The sequence below is a fragment of the Manis javanica genome, chromosome 5 (assembly GCF_040802235.1).
Source record: "Manis javanica isolate MJ-LG chromosome 5, MJ_LKY, whole genome shotgun sequence".
In the NCBI taxonomy this organism is placed as follows: Eukaryota; Metazoa; Chordata; class Mammalia; order Pholidota; family Manidae; genus Manis; species Manis javanica.
In genome coordinates, this window is record NC_133160.1 from 158,228,118 (window position 1) to 158,252,967 (window position 24,850).

The 24,850-nt window shown below is 39.7% G+C and overlaps 1 protein-coding gene across 4 annotated transcripts in view; it reads left to right on the plus strand.

Annotated features, from left to right (window-relative positions):
- KCNIP4 (potassium voltage-gated channel interacting protein 4) overlaps positions 1 to 24,850 on the plus strand; it is a 1,115,920-nt gene that overhangs the window by 864,595 nt on the left and 226,475 nt on the right. Inside the window, exon 1 of one of the 4 annotated variants that reach the window (XM_017680966.3) lies at positions 12,329 to 12,566. The exons of the other annotated variants lie outside the window; for them this stretch is intronic. Within the exon in view, the coding sequence (XP_017536455.1) occupies positions 12,455 to 12,566 (112 nt within the window). The 5' untranslated portion in view covers positions 12,329 to 12,454. Of the gene's footprint in view, positions 1 to 12,328; positions 12,567 to 24,850 lie in introns of those variants that run through there. 4 annotated transcript variants of the gene reach the window in all.

The window sequence follows — 24,850 nt, forward strand, 5'->3', positions numbered from 1 at the left end:
ACCCCCCCAAGTTTCACAATCAGTTCCGCTCAACCTTGATGCCTCCTGTTGTTGGTCTCAGCTTCACCCTGTCCTGCCAGGTTCATCTCTGCATCTCTGCTGGTGTCTGTGCCAGTGCCTTTCTACCCACTGATGTGGCCTCTGGCATAGACCCTTCTTGCAGTAGTAGCCTACTCACTGGTCTTCCTGTCTCTGGCTTCCTTCCACTTTTCCTTCATTGCTGTAATTGCTTTTGCTTTTGTTATTACCGTATGAAGCAAAAGAACACTGCTATGATCATGCCATTTCTGCCCCAAAATAGGCATTAGATCATCATCATCCACATCTTTTACAGATACTTGCCACTATTCTGTCTGATCTCTCCCACATTTCCATCTGATAAATTCTCTCTTGAAGTCTCTGTATTATGAAATGAACACAGTTGATAATCTCTGACTGTGACATTGCTTAGACAGTTCCTGTGGCTGCAAATGCCTGCATGAGGGAAGAATTCTGTTTTATGCCACTAATTAATTCAATAAATACTTAATGAAAAGCCTATCAGGGCCAGGTACTCTTCTAGGATCTGAAGATAATGTGAAAATAAAGTCAGTAAAGGTCCTTACCAGGAGCATTCTAAACAGGTAGAAAAAGGTAGGAAATGAGTGGGCTAACAAACATGTAAAAGCAAAGAAATAAGTTCAGGGAGAGTGGTGAGTGCTATGAAGAAAATAAAACACAGTAACTTGATAGAGTGACTGGGCAGAGATGACAGGAGACAGAATATTTCTGATAGGAAGGTAAGGATAGGATGCTCCAAAAGACATCATTTGAACCTAGAACTGAGTGATGAGAAAGAACAAGAAATTATCAGGATCCACCCAGAGAGATCTTGAAGCACAACAGCCTTAGGCAGGAATAACCTTGGTTTATTGAAAGAATTGAAAGACTAAGTTGTGGGAGGGGCTGGAGAATGAAATTGGTCAGCTGAGATCAAAGAGAGGCCAGTACATGGTGAAGAGTTTGAATCCCATCCCCAATGTAATGGACAGCTATTGGAAGGAACTAAACAGAGAAATTATGTGAAAAATATATACTCTTTAATCTGGCTGTTATGTAAAAATAGACTGCAAATGTATAAGAGAGAAAGTAGGAAAATCAGATGGGAGTTCATTGCATGGTGGCTTGGGTCTAGGACAATGTTAGTAGACTTGGTGAGAATTAGTCTAGTAGAGGTTATATTCTGAGTATGGAACCAATATTTGTTGATTTTTAATGTTAAGAGGTCTTGCATATTTTAGCACATAGTAGACAATAAATGTTGTTGATTGACTCATTGAAGAAATGATTGAACCCTGTGGTTCAAGAAACTCATTCCTGTGAATGGTCAAACTGATTCCCTAGGACCTCAATGCTTCTATTTCACTGCCTCCTCTCCTTCCTCTGAACTCCAAGTACACTTTGAACAATTGCACCTGGACACTAATCTTCTTCCTTGGACTTAGTGATTTGTGTGCGTTCCTTACTTTCCCTTCTAGACTATAAGTTTCCTCATGATATTTGTATCTTACTCACTGACCCTTGTGTATTTTGCATGGTGTTGAGCATTTTTTTTTTGAAGAGTGAATGAATAAATGCACCAATAAAGTGAGTTGGAAATTACATGAAGGTCAAAATTCTCAAACAAAGAAATGATCCCTGAGCTATGGTGTCTGAAGTCTGAGGATTTTCCAGATAGATTAAACAGTTACACAGCTTTGTTCGCTTAGGCTCTGCCTTGCGTGGAAGCCCAGGACTAGCTGAGGGATTAAGTGTGGCTCTGTTTCAAAGAACTGAGCCCTGAGAGGCAATACAGTCACATACCAGCTTTGTATCAAATGTGTTAACCATTCTGAATTGCAGTTTCTTCATTTGTCAAATGGGTATAATAATCAAAATACCTCAGAGATAGCTTGTGAAGAAATAATAATTACTCTTAAAAGTAGAGCTCTTGTTGTGTGCCCCATAATGCCCTACATACTTTGACGGTGCTATGTGCTAACCCACTTATTGCTCCTGACAACACTTTGAGGTATGCATTTTTATTATCCCCATTTTATAAATCACCAACATAAGACATGGACCACAGCACCTGGCACAGAAAAAGTACTCTATAAGTACTAGAGAAGGAAAAAAAAAACCAAATCTGGATATCGAGCCAGAACACCTGGTTTTAAAACTCGGTTTTGCTTCTGCTTTTGACCTTGAATAAGGCGAACCCTCATAACCCCAATTTTCTCATTTTTACCATGGACTGATAAAAGGAGTAAGTGAGACAAAGCCCAAAAAAGTGCCAATACAGAATCACAACCAAATTCTGGATAAAAAAAAAGTGTTTGGGAAGTGTCAGAGTTGATTTTTAACTCAAGTGTGTAAGACACCAGCCCATTGAAATGCAGTATTTTTAGAAAAAATTGCCCCATGACTCTTTATAAGAGAAAGCCCTTCATTTACTGGAGTTTTGTTACACAGTGAACAATCTTTCTGAAAGCCATGGTCTGTGACTTGCTCATGTCCGGAGGATTGACAACTTCAAGTAAAATGAAAACTTCGGTAGCTGAAGATCTTGGTTCATTTCTGTCTGTGTCCATCCTAGGATGACTGAGCCAGTTAATTAGAGTGAATGCTGATCATTGAAATGGAATCTCTTGGCCCTTCATTAGCTTTTGTGATCCTCCTGGAAATTCTACAAGAGGGACATCATCCCAGGTCTGACTTCTGTCTCCTGTAACTCCTGGTTTAGTCCTGGCCTCACAGGAACCACCCACCCTGCATCTAATTGCTTCTGACCACTAAAAGGAAAGGAGAGTCTCCTTCTATCTGATCATTACATCGTCTGAAATGTTTAGTGTTCCTTTCTGATGTGTTGAAATGAAATGTACTCTCTTAGTGTACATTAGTCTCCTTCCTTAGTGAAAATTGGAAGTTCAGAGAAAGGAATGTTAATTAAAGCTGCTCTTTCCTTCTCAAAGACAAGTTTTTTTTTTTTCTGTACATTAAACACACATGCACACAAAAATCTCAAATGTCTTGCTTTTGGTAAAGTAGAGTCTATTTTTTTTTTGAGAGGGCATCTGTCATATTTATTGATCATATGGTTGTTAACAACAATAAAATTCTGTATAGGGAACTCAATGCACAATCATTAATTAACCCCAAGCCTAATTCTCAATAGTCTGCAATCTTCTGCATAATGAACAAATTTTTACATGGTGAACAAATTCTTACATACTGAATAAGTTCTTATATGGTGAACAGTGCAAGGGCAGTCATCACAGAAACTTTCGGTTTTGATCATGCATCATGAACTATAAACAATCAGGTCAATTATGATTATTCTTTTGATTTTTATACTTGATTTATATGTGAATCCCACATTTCTCCATTATTATTATTATTATTATTATTGTTATTATTATTATTACTATTTTTAATAAAATGCTGAAGTGGTAGGTAGATGCACGATAAAGGTAGAAAACATAGTTTAGTGCTGTAAGAGGGCAAATGTAGATGATCAGGTGTGTGCCTATAGACTAAGTATTAATCCGAGCTAGACAAGGGCAAGAAAACATCCACAGATGCAGAAGATTTCTCTCAAAACAGGGAGGGGGTGAGGTTCTTAGCCTCACCTCTGTTTATCCCCAATTTCTCACCTGATGGCCCCCCTGCGACTGTGCCTGTCTTAGGTTGTTCCACCCTTGAGGAATCTTACCCGTCTCTGGCTAACCAGTCATCTTCCGGGGCCATACAGGGAAATGTAAAGTTGGCAAGTGAGAGAGAAGCAATATTGTTTGAAAAGGTTAGCTTTTTACTTTTTTGCAGATTTATGCCCTATGGCTTCTATGCCCAGCATTTGTCTGGAGGTATCTTTACCACTTGGAAGAATTATGATACTCAGTAATTTCGATATGAGGCACGAATTAGTAGAGTCTATTTTTATGGGCTTCAGTTTAGGCTTAGCTTTTCTTTTCTTACTTAAATGCTTCCTATTAAAAGTAATTTATGTATCTGTGGCGTAGGCAGAATAATGCACACCAACATGACTTCTGTGTCCTAATCCCCAGAGCCCATGGATATGCTAGGTTACATGGAAAGGATCATTAAAGTTGCAGATGGAATTATGGTTGCTAATCAGCTGACCTAAAAACAAGAAGATTATCCTGGATTATCCAGGTAGGCTCAACATGCAAAGATAAGTGAAAAAGAGAGGCAGAAGACTTAGGTTTGGAATGATGCTGCCTGAGAGGGACTCAAATGGACATCACTGGCATTGAAGATGGGGGTGGCTACTAACCAAGGACTGTGCACAGACTCTAGACCAGGAAAAGGCAGGAAACAGATCCTTTCCTAGAGCCTTTTAAAGGAATGCAGTCCTGATGACACCTTAATTTTAGCCCAGTGGGACCCATTCCAGACATCTGACCTCCAAAGCTGTAAGATAACAAATTTGTGTTATTTTAAGCCACCAACACTGTGATTATTTGTTACAGCAGCAATAGGAAACTAATACAAACTGATTCTCATTTCAGCATTATAATAACATAAATATAATGATAGAAAATAAGCAATCTCCACAGAGACAAGCTACAACACTGATTGATGATTGATGCTACATTCTGGAAAACATGAAATTCTCCAAAGAGAAATGACTTTCTTTCCAGCTCTTCAGGTCTGTTTTTGGAGCTGAGGTAGAGAGAAAGCTTTTTTCCTTTGTCCGACCCCCCCACCTTTTTAAAAATAATACACATCCCTTTTGCCAAAGATATTCACTCAGTGGTTGACCCCCACTTCATTGGCTGCTAGCTTGTGATGGATCATGGGAACTAGTTATAGGCGTGTCTGAATTGGGACATTAGCAACAGCTAGCACTCAGAGCAGTACCTGGATGTATGTAATATCAGGACTGGCCTTCATGGACATTTTACATCTTCTTGTTCTTGTGGATTTTTCTCATCTTCTCCCTGGAAGAAATCTCTCTCTTCTATAATGTGTGGTATCTTGTATCTTAGCTATTATATAGATGTCTTAACTCCCTGTTATAGTGGAAAGAGCCCTGGACTGATGGTCCAAAGACCTAGCTCCAAACCCTGGCTATCAGGCCTGGGCTAATCACTTCAGAAAACTAGCTTAGAGAATGAATATCTCCTATGGCCCCACATTTACCATGTGCTTTGTTCATCATCATCCATCAGAAATGTTCACACATGAGGCTCAGGGCAAAGGAGACTTCTCTGTTCACCAGGACCTCACTGTACTGACTGCAGATGAGGGAAATAATCCCAATGACAACTCTGTGTGTGTGTGTGTGTGTGTCTGTGTGTGTGTAAGCAAGCACACTGCATGAGAGAAAGACAGAGAGAGAATGAATAAATAAACAAACAAGGGGGATTTTGGAAGTGTTTTCAGAGAAGGATCTTGAGAACTTTACAAATATTCTTCCCGTATAGCCCCTACGACTCTTTACATAACACAACATGACCAAGATAATGTGCAGTGTCTCTGGAGGTTCGGGATGCATTTAAGGCTAACCTGTTGGGCTCTTTTCCCTGAAGTGCTACTCTGGGACAGGAAGTGTGCCATTTCAGCTCTGAGAACACCTGAGTCAGTGTACGGAGCTCTTGTACCTAGGAACTGAGAAGGTAAAGTGACAAACCAATGGCACCAGGACCTTGCCCCAAGTGAGCAGGAAAGCATCACAGGGTTCAGGAACAGACTCGGAAGGCAGGGCCCATGGCTCAGCTACGGCTAATTTGGAGACACCGTTTGTCATGCTTTTAAAAATCACCCGCTCTATTTTCATTGTCATTTGAAGCTGTGCCTAAGAAAGTGGAGCTGAAGAGATACTCTGCCTGTCTAGTTGTAGGAGCCCCAGAGACTGATGGTTCAGGAAGGGAGCATTAATTTAAGGAGAAATAACTCCTTGCTCATCCCTTTCCTATAGTCTCTCTACTATTTTAGCTCTCACCTCCCAGAATTCTCAGATGATCTCAAAAGCAGAAAGCAGGCTGCATTCAGCTTTGTATTCTTGGCTCTTGAAGTGGCTGGCATAGAGGATTGCCTGTCTCTGCCCTTCTCATTTCTCCCTCCTCCTTTTTTCTTTCTCTTCCTTCTCCCTTCAACTCTTCTCCTGCCTCCCTTTTCTCCTGTGCCCCTTCCCTTATCTCATTTCTCTTTTCTTTGCTCTATCTTGCTTCCAGGAAAGAACTTGATACTGAATATTTACATTTCAGTATGAGGTTAAGGCCATACCGTATGCCACCTTCCTGGAAGCCATTTGTTGTTTAAATCTCATTTCTCTTTGTTCAGTGGAGCCACAATAAAAACAAAACAAAGCAGAAATAGTGATCTTTATGTGTACTTCTCCATGGATGTAAGAACACTGGCTCTTGAGTGATAATTCCTGATGTTAAATCCCAACTCCATTGACTTCTAGCCGGTAATTCTCAGAAAGGATTCCCTCTATCCTCTTAAGTTTAGTACTTAAAGGCCTGCAAATTAGGTTGTCAAAAGACAGAGTAACAGGAGAAAAGGCATAACACTTTTAATAATATTTATGTGCATGAAGTTCACAGAAAAGACGTGAAACTCAAGGAAGTGAGACACCAGGGTTAACATATCATTTTAACAAAAGAGAGGAAGTTTGGGTTTCTTGTGAGGAGGTGTCTAGGAAACATAGAGGAATCTAATACAGGATAAGGCTTATGTTGCTTCGGTTTGTTTAGGCTGGCTCATCTTGTCGCCAGCTCTCCATCTCTGGTGGTAAGAGTTGCTCTCTGATTCCTGGAACAGGAGAGGCGTAGCTTCATGAAGGGAAATTTATGCTCTGCTTTTAGGCAGATAAGAGAGGAGGACTAAGCAATCTTCTTATTTGTGCTGTATCTCAGTTGCCTTCAGCTCAACGTAATCCTTAAGCCAAAGTGGCATATTTTGCAGTAGCATATTCTGATTCCTTTCATAATCTTAGGCAAGTTACTTTAAGCTTTTGCATTTCAGTATCCTCACCTGTAAAACGGGATTCACAATATCACCTCTCCTATTGGGATGTTGTAATTATTCAGTGAGATAGTTTATGTAAAGCACATTATCTTTCACATGGTAGATGTCCAATAATATTGCAATCCTAATTGAAATATGATAAAGCAAAGGATAACCATCATTACTATGCTTGGAAGTCACTGCCCTAAAGCCAGCCCCTTGTAGTGGTATGCAGCAAACGCTTTCACAGAGAGAACACAAGAAAAGTTCTGTGTCATGAGAGCCAAAGATGTATGCTGTCTTAAATTGGTGACTGCAGGAACCCACTCAGTTTAGGCCAGAAAGTCCAGAAAAAAGAAAATCAGACCATTTAAAAATGTCACAAATCATAGGGAGAGATTATATTCTTATTAACTTTTCCAAATGCATTAAAAAATATCTGTTAATTTGTTTATATGAAGATGACATAGTGTCCAACCTTTGGTCATAAAATACATGAGAACTATTTTCAAGATACATTAGTGCAGTATTGCTGAATGCTTCTTAAGGTGGAAAGTCTCCACCGCCCCCCCCCACCATCCTGTCTTGTGGATTCAGTAGGCACTTAAACCAGAACGTTGGATGCTTGATTGTTTAATGGACACACATATACATATTTTACAGAAATCCATTCCAGACACACTTACTAACCTTTCAGAATGAGCCCTGCAGCTAAGTGGAGTAGCCTGAGTCCTGTTATGTTGAGCAGAAGCTTGTCTGGAGACCATTCAGGCATCTTTCCAAGCAGTTGAGAAACCCTAAGGTGGAGGGATGTGATATACTTTGGGGAGGACAGGAGGGTTGGAGGTAGAACAGAAGGCACCAGCGGGTGAATAGCTTTCATCATTTTGGTGATTTAAGAGTAGAACATTTTTCTTTAATAAGTGATTAATTTTTTAACTTCTCAGTGTAATGTCTTGTTTCCCCCGTAGCTAAAAATCTCAGAAATCATAAAGAGCTAGGGGATTCAAGCCAATTTTGTCCACTTCCCAAATCCTTCGACCTTGAACAAGTCAATTCTGCTCTCTGCACCTCACTTTTAAGCCTTCATAAAATAAAATGATGGGAGTATTTGCTCTCTAAAGGTCTATACAAATATAAACTAATAATCTTAAATTTAAATGTAACTTAAGTAATACCTGCATGCATTGTCATTCTATTCATATTTTTGGAGAGACAATACGTACGTAAGTGTATCTAACTAAAAAGCTACATTTATTTTTGTATTTATACAATGTCAATAGTATAAGGAACATTTCATACCCAGGAACATTACCTGGTGAAATTCAAACTGAAGTTACAAGAAAGAGTAGGAAATGATCAGTTTCAGGTTTTAAGCAAATCATCCCATTTGAGGTTATTTAAAGGCTCACAGTGGATGAGTGCAAGAAAAGTGAAAAGTCTAACTCACTGACTCTCTCCCTTTCTGAGACTGATCATCTGGCTAGAGAATGACACGTGGGAGTGTGTTTTTACTTTCCTAAGAGTTTCTGGCAATATTTCCCTTTCATAGCCCCTTGTCAGAGACTCTAACAAACAACCTTTCAACATGGCTCAGAGAGAGGGGTGGTGAGTGATGAAGGGTGTAGAATCTGGGACCCAGGATATCCAAGTTTAAACCCCAACTCAGCCAAGACCTAGATGAAAGGCCTCAGGCAAATTGCTTAACCTTTTAAAGCCTGAGCTTTCTTTTGAAAACTGGAGTAATAATATAAAACTCAGGGAATTGTGAAGGAATTGAATTAGTTAATATATGTAAAGACTTTAGAATAGTGCTTAACACTCAGGTGTTTTCCATAAATTTTAGCAACTATTATTTGGGGAGTAATCAGATATAAATCATAGTTGTGCCCCTTATTGAAGATTACTTTGTGAAAGTTATTTAATTTCAATAACGCTCGCTTTTAATTTTTCTGTTTTGAGGTAGAGATAATAATGCCCAACTCACTGGTTTGGGATGAAGTTAAATTAATGTATACATGTCAAGGACATAGTGTGGTGCCTGGCTTAGAGTAAGTCAGCAGGAAATGTTAGTTTATTCCTCTGAAATTCCTTTCCTTTGGTATGGAAGACAGACCTTTGCTGGATATCCTAGTAAACATAAGGAAAGGGGTGAGCCTGGGAATGAGTAGAGAAAGTCGGGGCATATTTTATTGTAACAAATTAGGTTGGGGATAAACAATAAATGATAGAGCCATCATCACGAGTTACTATTTTAAACAATTTGTAGCCAACTCTCCTTCCTCAAGATGCCCCTGCCGAACACTTTTCCCCCAATGTCCCTGAATTCCCTAGACTTCTCAGATGAAGCGTGAAGCTCACTGATGTCACTGTCACCTCACAAACTCCTGCTGTGGGGGTCTATGCGGAAAAGCCCCTGGCATTCTTGGTGTATCTTGAGCTAACAGGCAGAGCTCAGACCACCAAATGGCCAAGGTAGCCAATGTGGACAGGAAGACCTGGGCCACCAAGTCTCAGCTGGTGGCCTAGACTGGGAACGCCGTCGTCCTCCAGGGAAGTTCTGCTTGAAATCAATAAAATCGTATCCATTCATCTTTCTGTGAATTTCAAGGATAGCAGAGATTTCTTCACTGGAAAATGAAATGTGACAATTTTAAAATATTTTGCCTAACTCTATAAATCAAGAGACGAATTGACAAATAGTTGCTGAAGTCTGCTGAGGAGTATAAAGGGAGAATGAATTTGGGAGCCAGATAAAGCAATGTTTAAATTCTGGATCGGTAGCTTTCTGGAAGTGTGACGTTGGTCAAATCATGTCACCTCTCTACATCTTAGTTTTTTTTCAACTATAGTAGGAAATTATGAAGGTTTCAAAGAGACAGTTACAGTTAACTTGACCTAATTAATTTCTGTAACCTTTTTAGGAAACTTTTGATGTTCTATTGTCAAATGTTAGCAGGAATTTCAGAGAATGGTTGCTTAAAACTTTTGTTCTCCATCAACTAGTGAGAACTGCTTCCCCCTCACTGCCTTGCTGACACAACTGAAAACAAGACGTTTAGGTGGGCAGGTGGCTAGTAGATAGATTAAAGGATCGCTCCTGCAGACATATTATCCAAAATGAAAAGCACTATTGTAAGAGCCAACTTGGTGGCCCAAGTGTATTTCTGATGCTCAGAGAAGAAAACCAGCCCTGTAGGCTGGAGTGATCAAGAAATCTTCATGGAGAGAAGAATGAAACTAGACCTAGGAGCAGGGAGGCGGAAAGGGCCAGGGAAGAGCAGTCACTTCATCCATCTAGGTCTTAGCAGAGCCTCTGAACAGTTGGCCTCTCTGTCATAACCCCACAGCTACCAATGCTGAGCAGGGCCTGGGCTCCCCTCTTCACAGTCTCAGTTAACTCACACCGACCATGAGACAGAGGCAGTCGCATTTCCATCTTGAACTTAGAAGACTGAAGCTCAGAGATGAAGTGGATTCCCCAAGGTCACAGAACACACAAATGATAGAACCAGGATTTAACCCCCATCTTTCTACCCCAAAGTCTGTGTATGATATATGACTTTTATTAATGATGAGAACTGCTTTTATTAATGATAAACCCTTCTAAAAGTTTCTTTCCTGTTACCACCCTCTCTTTCCTCAGGTAGATCTGACTTTTCCTTCTTGGTTTCCCACTGTACCCCATAGAGACATCTCTTCAAGTGCTATGCATTTATTTGAATGCACGCCTTTCTTCCTTTTTAAACTGTACAACCCCAAAGGATAGGTTAGACATTATTTGCCATTTTATCATTCATTCATGTACCATTCACAGCTTATAGTAGCAGCTTAATTGATGTTAATGAATAAGAGAATGAATGAATGCCTATTGCCTACCAAGCACTGTGCCCACCACAGCTTTGACAAGTAAGTTAAACTCTTATGTTTCAGTTTCCTCACTTATAAAATGAAGAGAACCAGAATACCTACCACACAGAATTGTGGGATGAGTTAATTGTTATAAGCCACTATACTATTGATAAACATGTAGTAAGTGATCAGTAAATGTTTATTATTACAACCATACTTAATTGTCCTAATATCCTGGAAATGGAGAACTTTCAATAAAGTACTATAATTCTACTTCACAGACTATGAACTGTTTTCAGAGAGGTTGAGTGTTTTGCAGAAAATCACACAGCAATGAAGTAGCAGAACCAGGAAATGCTCTGTAGCATCTAAGATATTATTCATAAGGCTTTGTATTTCATTGTTGAGTTCCAGGGGATAAAAACTCCTGTACATACTGGTCCCAGTTACTTCTCTTCACCAGCACTATTGGGCTGGGTTTAGCAGAGTGGAGCTAACTGGCAGAAAGATTAAGCCAGGGTGGTGCAGGCACAGCCCAGAGTCCATGACCCACAGAGCTGCCTAGGCTGCTTGGAATAGAGCACCCCACTGGATCCTTTGGGACAGAATGACCCATGCTTCCCTCATGGTAAGAATCACCAAGCTTCTTGTTTAAGAACACAAACTCCAGAATCCTCTGAATCGGACTCTCCACATGAGTGTTTCTAACAAGCACTCGAGGTGCTGTTCTTATCAGGGAAGTTTGTGAAAGTTTGCTTTAGGACAGGCTGAAGCCAAGGTTGAAAGGATAGTGGTACTCACACTCCAGGGGGCAGCTACTGAACATCGGTGTTCTTACAGGATGTGCTCTGCCCCACCCTCCAGCCATCCGTGTTTGTAAATACAAGCATTCAGTCAGTGTCCCTAATCATGTTCTCCATGTGCCAGCGGGGACCGGACAGCCCCGGTGGAGCGGCAGGTGGGAGGCGGTTTGGAAGCTCCCGCTCCGCAAAGCCGCGGAATCCTGCATCTTTAGCTCCTGCACTTTTCTCCCACAGGGGCTTTCTGAAAGGGGCTATAGGCGCCAGCCGCCGAGACGGGTTTCTTCCCTAGCATCCTGAGAGGGGCTGTGCTGTCTGGCAGCGCAAGCTCTGCGAGGAGAGGTCGCTGCTGGGGCAGAAAGGGACATCCGCCAGCTTCCCCGGCAGCAAACCTGCGCGCTGGCTGCGCGGCGTCAGCGCCTGGCGCGCCCGTGCTCTCCAGGGCAAGTTTTCTGGGAGTGTCCCTGCTCGCCACCGACACAGCGAAGTCTCCCGTTCTCCGACAGATGCATCCCTCGCAGCTCTGAAGCCCCAGTCCTCGCGGGCTGCAGCGCGGAGACCCGAGGCCGGCGCGCTGTGGCCGGGGGACCCCACCAGGCCAATGCCAGCATCAGCATGAGAGGCTGGCCTGCAGCCCCGGCCGGTGCTCACCCCGGGGGGCCGCTGCTCTGCTGCGTCCAGCTGCCACTGGCTGCTCACTCTTGCCCTCCGCGCGTCTTTGTTCCCAGCCAGATAGTGTTCGGATTCTCTCATTAACTCTCTCCGCTCCAAAGGGGTCCGGAGGCTGGGATGCTCTGCCAGCTTGAAGAATGTTGACTCTCGAGTGGGAGTCGGAAGGTCTGCAAACAGTGGGTATTGTTGTGATTATATGTGCATCTCTGAAGCTGCTTCATTTGCTGGGACTGATTGATTTTTCGGAAGGTAAAGTGGTCGCTCCCACTCTATGCCTTTGCTCAGGTCTGGTTTAGAACTCTATACAGCCGCTGTAGAAGTTGACAAGGCTTAAGACCCACAGTAAAAGTTTTAAAATATGCATGCTTGTCATGGAGCGGCCTCGCCCTGGACAGTTCATTTCTGTTCACTCAGATATTAGACGTTGGGAGGGGAAGGGGTATTGTGCCGTTATCTTTCTACTGGAGACCTATTTGAGTTTAGGCTGATGTTGTGGGTTAAATATATTTCCAAGATGGGAAGTTAGGAATCCCTTCTGTGGGTGGTAATCCAGGTTGTCAGGTTCATGTTGGCTATGACGCCTTAATGTCATTAGCGACTCCATCCTCTGGAGGAGTACCCTGATTTGCAAGGGAAATATCCGTGTGTGCGCCTGATTAGTTAGAAGGTACGGGGGTGGAGCTGGGTTGTTGATTATGATATACAATGTGTAAGCTTTGAGGCTAAAACTGAGTTAATGGGTGCCTTTAAAAATGTGCTTTGAACACTTAATTTGCATAAGTGTGTCATTTACATTTCCCAAGGAGACTCTTTGCTTATTTGACTCCATTGGGAACCCCTATGCACAGGACAGCACTGTTGCAACCAATAAAAATGATATTCATCTCATAAAAATTTTACTGCCCAAATCAATTTTATTATTTGAAGATGGGAGAGGAAAAAAAAGGTTGATTAACTTTGCTTTAACAGTTTGAATATGTACCTGTGTGTGTGTGTGTGTGTGTGTGTGTGTATTCACGAACATTTCTTTTCATGAAATACATTTTCTGTTGAAATAACACACTTTGAATAATTTAAACCTCAATCATTTGATGTCAATTCTAGCTTTCCTTTCTTCTCAAGTGCAAGAATGGAGTTCTGAGGTACTTGCTAATATTCCTTCCAGATAAGATATCATCTTTTGGATTGCGAGTTATTTACGAATATTCACTTCTCACATTGTGTGCAATCTTGGACGGTGATGGAAATACTTAAGCCTACTGTGCTTTTAATCTTTCTAACTCCAGGAGCTAAGACCTGATAGCTAAAATGACATCGTTGTGAACTACATCCTGTATACCGGTTGTTTCTGTTAATGTGTTAAGAGTGGTCATTGAATTTTATCTTCAGAAAGTCTTTTTTTCTACAAAGTGGATTCATTGGTTTCTAACTATTTAGAGCTGTACAAGAACCTAAATTTTCATGTAATTTTCATCTTTCTTTTAAATATTTTCACTCTGTGGCAAGTTCTGCTTAGGCACACAGAGAATAATATTACAGTGGGATTAAATAAAACCTCAGAAATAATTTTCTTCCTCTTCTCATATCACACAGCAATTTTATTTAACCTTTGGAAGAAACACAATGCATAGACAAACTTCTCCAAATGCTACATAGCAGTCTTGCATTACATTGAGATTTCTGCCTCAATGCACTAATGTTGATATCCTAATAAAGTGCAGATAATTTCAATTACTCTAATGGGAATAATTGGCTTTTGTTTGATTTTGCCATCATGTTAGTCTTTGTTCTTTGAGTGTGGCTGAGTCATAACTCTCAAGTTCAGCGCAGTATACTCAAGGTGGCTTGGTTTCATAGCCAGATGGAGCAGTTGCTAAAGGAGAATCACCATAGATAGATATCTATGTGAAGTCAGCTTTCACAGGGCTGTAAGGTAGCTCACAGTTGTTTTCTGTTGATAAGGTAGGTATTTAAAGTCAAAGGTCCCAAATTTAAGACCCCTGCAGATGGCTCAGCTTTTACTCTTTAAGCTCTGTTTTATGTCACTTGAAGTTGAAGATTTGAAAACTTCACATTTGAGTTCCAACAATATCAACAGTAGAATTGTTAATCTGATTCTCCCAACTAGAATTATAGAATTTTTAGATAGTCTAAAATATTTTTCTTAGTGTGGATATCCATATTTATCTCCAACTAATATCTATATGCATATATGAATCTTTATTTCTGGATACACACATATATAGAAAGATAAAGAAATAGATATAGATATAGATAGATAGATAGATGATGTGCCTATATATTTATAGATACTATGTAAAAGTCCAGTAAGTTGGGGAAACTTTGGATTCAATAAGTTTCAATAATAAGCCTTGTTTGTGCTGAAATACAAGAATGCAGGTTGCTACCATATATGAAATCCAACCCATATTTACTTGACAAGTCAATCATTTTTTGCTGAAGTACATGTTAGAAAATGCTGATATAGCTCAATTGTCTTTTTTTTTACACAGGAAAAAACTGCAACCCAGAGAGGTTTACTGGTTTATCAGAAGCTAAAACTAACTGGGGGAAGAGACAGGCATCAAAACCAAGGACTTCTGAATCCTATACAATGCTTTTCCTACTACAAAACACTTTTCATTTATTCTTCTTCCCTAATATTAAGTAAGAGAATTAAGGAAAACATAGGTGGGAAGTTTCCTGAATTCATGAATCTTGTCCTGAACTGTTCATTAATATCCTGTGATGTATCTGAGAGAAATATATTCATAAGAAGTAAGATTATACAATAGCCACATGATGTCTGCAAGGCTTTGACCCCAACCCAAGTGTGGGGCCCAGACATGACACTTAAGTGAGCTAAACCAGATTGCCAACTATATCATAGATTGGAGGCAGACTTGGAGCAAAAGGAAGCCAAGTGGTCTTCCAGGCCCCTTTCCCTCTAAGACCTGCACTGAACTTTGACCATTTGTGACTGACATTTAATGACAATGTATGTTTAGTCCAACAGTGAGAAAATGCAGCAATAAGACCCAGTAAGATCATAACAATTCTGGTCTAGGCCTCCTGTCTGTGACAGCATCCAAGCAGAAACAGAATTTAGTCTTTTTCATCACTAGTCAAGTAGAAGAATTAAAAGAAAAATGGTAGCTGCAGCGACAAAATATTAGACTGTCAGGTCCTTTGTCCTTGCTACCTGCAAATGAATAAAAAGTCAGAAAGGTCTAGCCCTATGTAGATTGCTAAATTTTTTCACTGAGGCTGTACCACCTAGAAAATAAGGCCCAGAATAAGGCCAGGGAATTAGCTATTATTTTTGGTGGGGAAGTGAACATGAGGCCCAGAGTAGAGCCCAGAGCTTCTTTTAGGCAACACTGAGCTTTTATGCTATTCTGAGGAGGCAATGATTCTTCACTGGTGTCACTGTGGAGTATTTTCTATTTTAATGAGTCTATTTTAATGAGAGGATCTGTATTAGTGTTGGGATAAAGCAATATCATCTTAGTGTTATCATCTAAATGGCTAGTGACAATTAGCCATGGAAAGGAAAGGGTCAAGAGAAACATTTCTGCCCCCACCTAAATTAGATTCCAATTTCAATAAAGCCCTATTTTAAAAAACAATTCCCTTTCAGTTGAAATTCAAGGTTTAAGAAACAAAAGCAATTTATAAAGAGGATTAAAATGACTACTGGGATTTTTAATGTAATGATTTGCAGTTTTACACATATCTGCTCATTAATGAGGGGAACAAGGATGAACACTCATGAGATTAATCTCATCATTTCGTAGATTAGCATGTAGTCTATGTCTTATTGAATTTTAAATGTGTGCAGTGCCTCTATTAGACATTGACTGAGAGGCTGGGGAAGTGAAAGGTCAACATTAAAGGAATATTCCCTCAGTAAGCTTACATTCTAGTAAGGGAAACTACCAAACAAGACAGAAGAGACAAGACAGAAGAGAATAAATGCTGTCTATAAGACAAGAAATGGTCTATAGAAGAACAGATGGAGTGGGACATTCTGAAAGGATCTCAAGAAAAGGCTTCATGGAGGAAAAACAGTTGTATAGGATTTTTCAGTGTGAGAAGGACTTCATATATTGGAGAGTGGGAGAATATTCCAGACTAAGTAAAGAGTTTGAGCTGTGGCCTTATGCACTGAAAGGAAGTGATATTCATGGATAAGGGCAATGGCTTGTAGCACGCAGGTGTCAAAATGTTGAAATGGAGATGTGTCTGACAAGAACACTTGGAGTTCAATGCTGAGAGTGTGTACTTATTCTTTAACCAATGAAAAGACATTGAGTCAAAGTCTTCAACTTTGGGGAAACAAATGAGCAATATGGCACACCAAGGTTAGCCTGGGTCAGTCCGGGAGTAGGTCAGGATGAGTCCAGACATAAGAGAGGAGAAGCAGAGATACCAATTATGCTTTTGCAGTAATTTTGGAAAGAGACAACAGGGCAAAAATCTATAGATTTCCTTCTCCATAAAATAGTTAATGTAAATTATTTTCAGTTTTTTTCTAGAAATTTTTGTTGCATATAATATCCTTGTCCTGTACCTGTTCTGAAATAGCATGAATGTATTTTATTTCAAGGCAACATTGCTTGGCTTTAAATATCTTTCTTATGAGAAAAAGCAAAGACATGTGAAGCACACAGAGGTCATAGAGAGATGGTAGCTCCATTTATGGTGGGAACTTAAAAATGCTGATAGGCGTATCTGACATCTTTCTAGGTCTTCAATTAGTCTGACTTTTTTATTTTGGAAAGTTTTATACACAAAACAAAGTATAGAGAATAATATAATGAACTGCTGTGTACCTGCCTCAATTGTCATTACTTTGCTGTTTGTGTTTCAGCAACAGCTTACTTCTAAAAATATTTCTCAACTGTCTAAAATATGTCAGGCGCTTGATAGGCTCTGTATACCAAGATGAGAGTCACTATTCTTAAGGATCTCTCAGTTGTTTAAAGAGATGGAGAATTGAAACAAAGAAAATGCAATACATTATGGCAGATAGATCAATACAAGATACAGAAGAAAGGGAAGTAATAAAATCCAAGTGGAAGAAATAGAAGTGATCAGAGATGACTCCATGGAGGAGGTGACTTCTAAGCTGGGTTTTTATAGATGAAGAGAAGTTTATCCAATTCATATGCCAGAAAGGTGCTTATGCAAGTTCTACTTGCAGGGCACTGAGTGGTCTAGGACAATATGTGGTATAACAAAAAATTAAGATGTGGGCATCATTTACTCCCATACTGTAAGAGTGTCAGAGCATTTCTGTTTATGCTACATGACTGAGGCCCTTCCAGTGCCTCTTTCAAGTTTCCAGAGTAGGATGGAAACTGTCGATTAGTTGGTTATGATTTTTTACTCTTTTTTTTTTTCCTGTTAGTGAGATCTCATATCACCTGCAAAGTAGAGATACCCACATATAAAGGCAGCTGGAGCAGCTGTTCTTAGAACCCCATGGCCAGGGGAAAAAATTCCAAATGAGAAATCCAGTAGTCATCTGAGAAGCCCTCCTGAGATGGGTTTGGGTGTGGCTGGGAAAGTAGCCCTTTCAATTTTGTACCTGGAAAAAAAATAAAAAAATAAAACTTAGATTTACAAGTGAAATTGAACAAATATGTAGTAAGCACCTACTGTGTGAAGAGGACTAGAGAACAAAAAGGCATTTTAGCATCCTTAAGAAATTTTCAAATTGATTAGATTCCAAACAGCTCATGAATAACTAATCCAAAAGTAAAACCTGTCTGATGAGAGGGAGCCGCGGCTTTAGAAAACTCGAGAAGAGCTGGAAGATTTCAGGGAAGGCTGCATGAAGATGGTGACATTTGAAACCTGACAAGTTAAGGGATCAAAAGACTGACACATAGAAACAAAAGCTAAAAATAGGAACTAAACCTGTAATTTCAAAAAGAAAGGCAGTTTCTTGAAGTCATTGTTTGTAATCAGGTTGGTTATGAAAAGGCCGTTGATCCATTTAAGACACCAACTATTTTCTCTAGACCTGGCAATGTGCTTGGTACTGATTATGTGTGGGGACTATTATCTCAGTTTTGCTTAGTTTGGGAACCCATTTCCACCCCAGCTGGGAGCAGAGAGCTGGAATCTTAATGGGGAGGAGAGATGAGGGACAAGGAGTGTACATTTCAGTGACCTCTAACCAAAGGTCACCAGGAACTCACCCATGGTTGAGCAATGTGGCTTCTCTTTGCAGAGAGGGGGAACATGCTGTGGAGAATGTGGGGTGCTCAGGAACAGGGTGTGAGAAAGTACTGCTGGGATTTGAGTTTGTGTTGGGGGATTATGATTCCAGAAGCTCGGCTTTGCTCGGGATTGGATGGAGTCAAGAAGCCATGGTAATCTGTGATTTGGTATCTTAATAAATCTTAATAATAAAGCAGTGAAGACTAGATAGAGGCTACAGCTGCAACTGGTAAAGAAGAAGCTGCATTAGTGAGGATGGGGGATATTTTAGTCGTTTTTGTGGTTTAAACTAAGTTCATGTTTTTGCCTCATCTCATATATGATTATAGAGTGGTCTTGTTTCTGTCTTGATGAATCGTAGGTACAGAATAGTCTCGTCTAAAGTTAATATTCTGTGAAATTGTTTATATTCAATAAGAGAATGCCAAAGCCTCACTGATACACCAGGGAAGCTACCTGAGGATGTCGGGGGCTGCCTTCTCCTCACACATGAGGAACAGGGTGAAGCGAGGGGAGGTATATAGGTTATATTAGCAGGCAGACCTGAGTTTAAATCCTCTTCAGTAACTTTAAACACATTGTTTCACTTTCTTTACCTTAAATTATCTTTTCTGTAAAATGAGGATAATAAACCCAACCTTTCAAGATTGTTGTATGAACTACAAAAATATAAATGAAATCTTTAGCTCAGTGCCTGGAATAAAAATAGGAGTCAATAAATGCCTTTCTTCTAATTATGTTGGGATAAGATAACGTTGCTCACATTCCTTGAGTTACACTATTGGGTTCTCAAACTTTAGTGCTTATCAGAATCACCTAAGTTACTTGTTACAGCACAGATTGCTGGGCTCTACCCTAAAAGCTTTTGGTTCAATAGATCTAGGTCAGGGTCCTAGAATGTGCATTTCTAATGATGTCTCACTTTAGGCTGATACAGCTGGTCCAGGGGCCACACTTTGAGAACTGCTGAATTCTTTGGCACCTGCTGAGCTTTATTCTAGAGCAGTGGTCAGCTAGTTTGTTCTGTAGTAAATATTTTATGCTTTGTGCACATGGACATGGAAAATTAAGTTTCATACAATTTTTATGTGTCACAATATTATGTTTTTCTTTTTATTTTTCAACCATCGTAAATTTAAAAATGTTTATCTTGCAGGTCATATAAAAACAGACAGCAGGATAGATTTGGCCTGTTTTTGTAATTTACCAACCCCTGTTCTAGAGCTGGCAATAAAGGAAACCACTGAGAGGGCGCTTTAGGTTGGTGAGGTATATTGCTTTTTGGAAACTCATCTAGATTTTCTGAGCCCTCCATTTCATTGAATGGATGGAAGTCTAGTCCCTCTGTTTGGATTGGTGAAATTATCTACCAAATTAGCAAATGATTTGAATTAGCATATCAATGTTTATGCAATAAAATATCTTCTCTTCCCCTTATTTCACATTTCTAAGGTAGTTATATAAATTAAGCTATACACATGATTTCGTCACACATGTATCAATGATGGGGCTGGACAGTTTGGGTCACCCTGTCTCACTGATTTTCATTTTAGGTTTCATTTCCTCTTGGACAGGTGGCATTATGTCCTTTGCATTGAGTTTATAAGCCCTTATCTACTGGAATCTGTTGACACATTTGAACTTTTCAAATTAAACTGGTCCTCAGAGTATCGCATTACATTGAGTCTTTGGGGCCTAGAACAAATACACTGAATCAACAAATGTTTTTAAAATAAAATCACCTTACATCTGGATTCTCTTGAAAATGAAAAAGTCAGGAATAGTGCTTAAGATCATTTTCTTTGAGATGCAGCAGACCTGAAGTCAATTTATAGCTCTGCTTTTTACTAGTCTTGGACCCTGAACCTTAGTTCTTCCATGTGTAAAATGGGGCAGAATTACAGTAGCTATTTCCTCAGATTATTTGAGAAGTAACTTAAATGATATTTGTTAGAATTCTGGTCAGCACAGTGCCTGGCACAGAGAGCTCAACAAATATTGAGTATTACTTTTTGCATTAGTATCATTGCTATCTTGGTTCTTCACAATCATTATATATTACTAAACATGGTCATTCATTCCATCCATGAAAAAAAGGGGTCTTTTAATGTGATCTGTATAATAGACACTGTGCTAGTAATTGGGAACTTAAAAGCATAATTTTGGCTAAGAGGGGTTTACATACAAATGAACGTACAAACAAATTGTTTTAGTAAGTTTCCCTGGTCTCATATCTATGCAAGGATTAGGGGAACATAAAGAACCTGACCAGCCCTATTTAGAAGCATCAGAAAGGACTCACAGAGGTGACCTTTGAGCTGAATCTGAGTGACACTTTTAACCCTCAGCATCACATGTCCTTGAAAACTACTGACAGTTGATGAAACCCAGTTTCACGTTTTCAAGGACATCTCCTGCTGATCCCAGTCTCCAAGTCCTGACTTACACATCATTCCTTTCTCTCCCCTGGTGACTTCTCTTACCCAAATGCCACCCATACCTTCCCTGTTTCAGCCCAGATTGAAAACCTACTCTCTCTCTGATACCTCCCTAAACTGAATTTAATCAGTCCTGATGTATGTCCTACAACATGACACAATAATAATAAACCTTCATGCACTGTTCTCCAAATTACTTATTTTGTGTTAATTCGTTATCTCCTCAGAAAGAGAGAAAGGACCTCTCCACCTCAGCACAGAGTGAACTTTTCTTGTATTTCCACAGAGCTCAGAGCAGTACAAAGTGTATCATGAAGGCTCAACAAGTACTCATCAGTGGGTTTCCCACCTGCATGCGCGATGGACTATCTCCGTGGCAATATACTTGTCTCGTCTTAACACCATCGCCATCCCTCTCTCTTCCCATCTGCCCTCCTATTCATTCTCATAAGGGAAATCTTTTCAAACATAGGGAACTGAGCTCATGCTCAAGACTCTTCTGTGTCACCTGCAGAATACAATCTCCATATTCTTTGCCGATGATACAAAGGGCCAGGATCAGAGCAGCGCCGGCCTGTGCAGCTCATCCCTGGTCATTGCTCCCTCCTTTTCCTCTCTCCGCCCTGTTTCATGTTCCAGCACCACGACACTCAAGTTGCCCTGAGCAATTCTTGTTTCCAGTTTTTGCATACACTGTTCTTTCCTCCAAAATGCCCTCTTCTCCTTATATTCTTTCAGCTCTTGGTTAATATTCCTTCTCTGGGACGCATTTCTTCATTTCCTCAAACTGAAAATGAAACCGGCCCTGAGACCTCTCTGCCTCTCCCCTCCCTCTCCTGTGCCCATTTTATGTTCCCGTGCTACCAAACTCATTACTTCCCGAGCACTGCAGGCTGTTTCCTGCTTCATGCCCTTGCCGGTACTATGAATGTGCTCTCTTTTTAGAATGAAAATCCCATCTATCTTCACCTGATTAACTCCTTTTCATTCTTTATGCTCAGCTCAGAGCCATCTTTCCAGAAAGCCTTCCTTGAACCTAGTTGGATTAAGGGCCCATTTCTATGTCCTAAAGCACTCTATCTTAGCACTTCAAACTACATTAATTCTTGATTTCTACGTCCTTCTCTTTTGCTAAGCTTCAAGCACCATATAGGCAGTATACTTATCTCTGTACCCTCAGTGACTTGTGGGATGGAAGGGTAGATAATGGACAGAAAAGTTAATTCAGAGGTCCTAGGAGTACATTTTGTGGAGTTTCCATGACAGTCTTGGACTAATAGGATTTTTAAGCACTTTTTTTAGGTAGAATTTGTCAACCTTGGCATCCCTGATATTTTGAGCTCAGTAATTCTGTTGTGGGTGCTGTCCTCTGCATTAAAGGATCGGCAGCTCCCAGGCCCCTACCTACTACATGCCTGAAGCAGCTTTTCCCTGAATTGTGACAACCAAAAGTGCCTCTAGGTGCTGCTGAATGTCCCAGGGATAAGAAGACAGGCAAAACCCTCTCCTCCCATGTTGTGAACCGTTGGATGAAAGTATAATCAAACACAATTTGTAAGCCTTTTATATGCATATTTTCATAAATAACAAAACTGAATTTAAGTATAAAAACATTATAGCATTGGAAATCATTGGAAACCAACACTAATTGTTGGGAAAGGGTATGTTTCTCCATTACAAAAGAAAGAAATAGTCATTATGGCAAGTTTGTAAGTATAGAAAAAGGAAGAAATATGATGATAATACTCCAATCCCACCATTCAAAGGATAACCAATGGTAATATTTTTATATTTACTTTCAGTTTTTCAATAGTCTTGTTCCTTTAAACTTAATTATAATACTGTTATAAAATATTGCATAGGTTTAAATTCAAAATTAGAGCATAAGGATTTTTATACTAGATTACAGATCCTTCATAAATTCTTGAATGCCTACATTATATTCTATAAATGTATATGCTGTAATTTATTTATTCTGATTTTAGGACTTTTAAGTTTTTTGCATTTAAAAAATTCTGTAAGAAAATCTCTGTGTGTGAAGTTGCTTATGTATTTAGAATTATGTTGTTAGGATAGGGTCTTAGAAAAAGAACTAATGGGCCAAAAAAATGAACTGTTTCAAGTCTTTTGATGTAGATGTAAGGTTGAATTGCTTTCTGAAGGGAAAAAAATGCACCTGCCCCTCTGTGGTGTACATGTGCCCACTGGTTTGTGCCCTACACCGCCACTATGTGCTGTCGGTTAGGGGACATTTTGAAGGTGGACACTAAAGACCATATTGGCAAGCTCAATGTTAAGAATCTGTGTCACAAGGCTGGACTGTTAGTGACTTTTAAACCAACTTTAGGAATCTTAATTTTGTGCAGACATGAAATTCCCATCATAGCTTGGAAATGTTCTCACTTCCTTTCATGCCCTCTGTGAATCAGGATGCACTCTGTTTATGAGATGCGCTCTCTTTTTCCTCTATCATCACACCCATCTCAACCATCAAGACTGGTACTTAGGAGAGAGCAGATTAATTACTGAAAGAGAATAAATGACATAATCTTATGCCAGATGAAGTAATTCCTGGGTCTGTATGGATTTAGGAGGAAAACTCGCATGCATAAAATCATTGTTTTACATATTCAAGTAAATATTTCCGGAGCCCTACTAATATATGCATTTCACTTAAATGAATTTAAATAGCATGGAGGGAGAGTAATGCCACTTTTTAGACGTACGCTCATCTCAAGTAAAAGTGTGGTGCACTTTGTTTATGTGACAAAGTCTGAAACCAAGAACAGATATTTTGAGTAGAATAATATGAAATCCATCCAGTTAAACTCCCTTGTGTTTAGGTCATGATAAAGTAGCCAGGTACACAGGGTCCCTTTGTGAATTAATGGTAGACCTGATTGTAGAGGCATAAAAACACTGAGGCTAGAGGACACTGATCAAAGACAGACAGACATAAGTCAAATCCTGCTTCTGAAACAAGCTAACTGTGGATCTTATACAAGTCATCAAACTTCTGAACCTCAGTTTCCATGCTCACTGGGTGGAGATTACCATAATGCCAACTTCATAAGTCTTCAAAATTGCAGAGTGACTTTGAGACATAAAATAATTTTGGGAAAAGGCACAAACTGTATTGTAATTCAGAATTTCTCTTAAGACTCTTTAGTCTCTCCTCTTCCATAACTACCAGTAGAAAGGATCCCAAACACTGAACTGCCAAACACATAAATTTCCTTATACCAGTTCTGAATATTTTGTGTTGCAACTTATACTAGGCTGGGTTTTGCCATATATCACACAGTCCACAGGTATTTGCTATAACCACTTTTATAGAGGAGGAAATTTGTTCAAAGAAGCTGCTAAGTAACTTGTCCAGTGTACAAGCAACTAAACAGCCGAATTGGAAACAACTACGGACTTCAGAACCTAGAGTTCATGTATTTTTCCATTCTAACCTTCCTTAAAAGAGCTGCCTTTTTTCTAAATCTCTATGATATATGAAAAAATACTCTAAGGTCCCTGGATTAGTAAAATCAAGATAGGATATCTGGGGTCAAGTACTTTCCCAGACACCCATTTGAATAAAATTAAGTACATAAGTGACTTTATCTGTCAGTAAACTCATGGTTGTTGATGACTTGGTTGCAGAAACTTGGAGAATATTGAAGACCTGTCAGCAGTGAGATAACTTGGTGATATAACTCCACATTTAAGCTGATTACAGGGGAATATGGATAACCATAAAATAATTAGAAGATTGAGACACCTGAGCAAATACCCAAATCCCATATCTCCACTATATTCAGCAATGCCAAAATATCACTGGTACATTGAAGAAGAAATTAACCGAGGCTTCTAAAC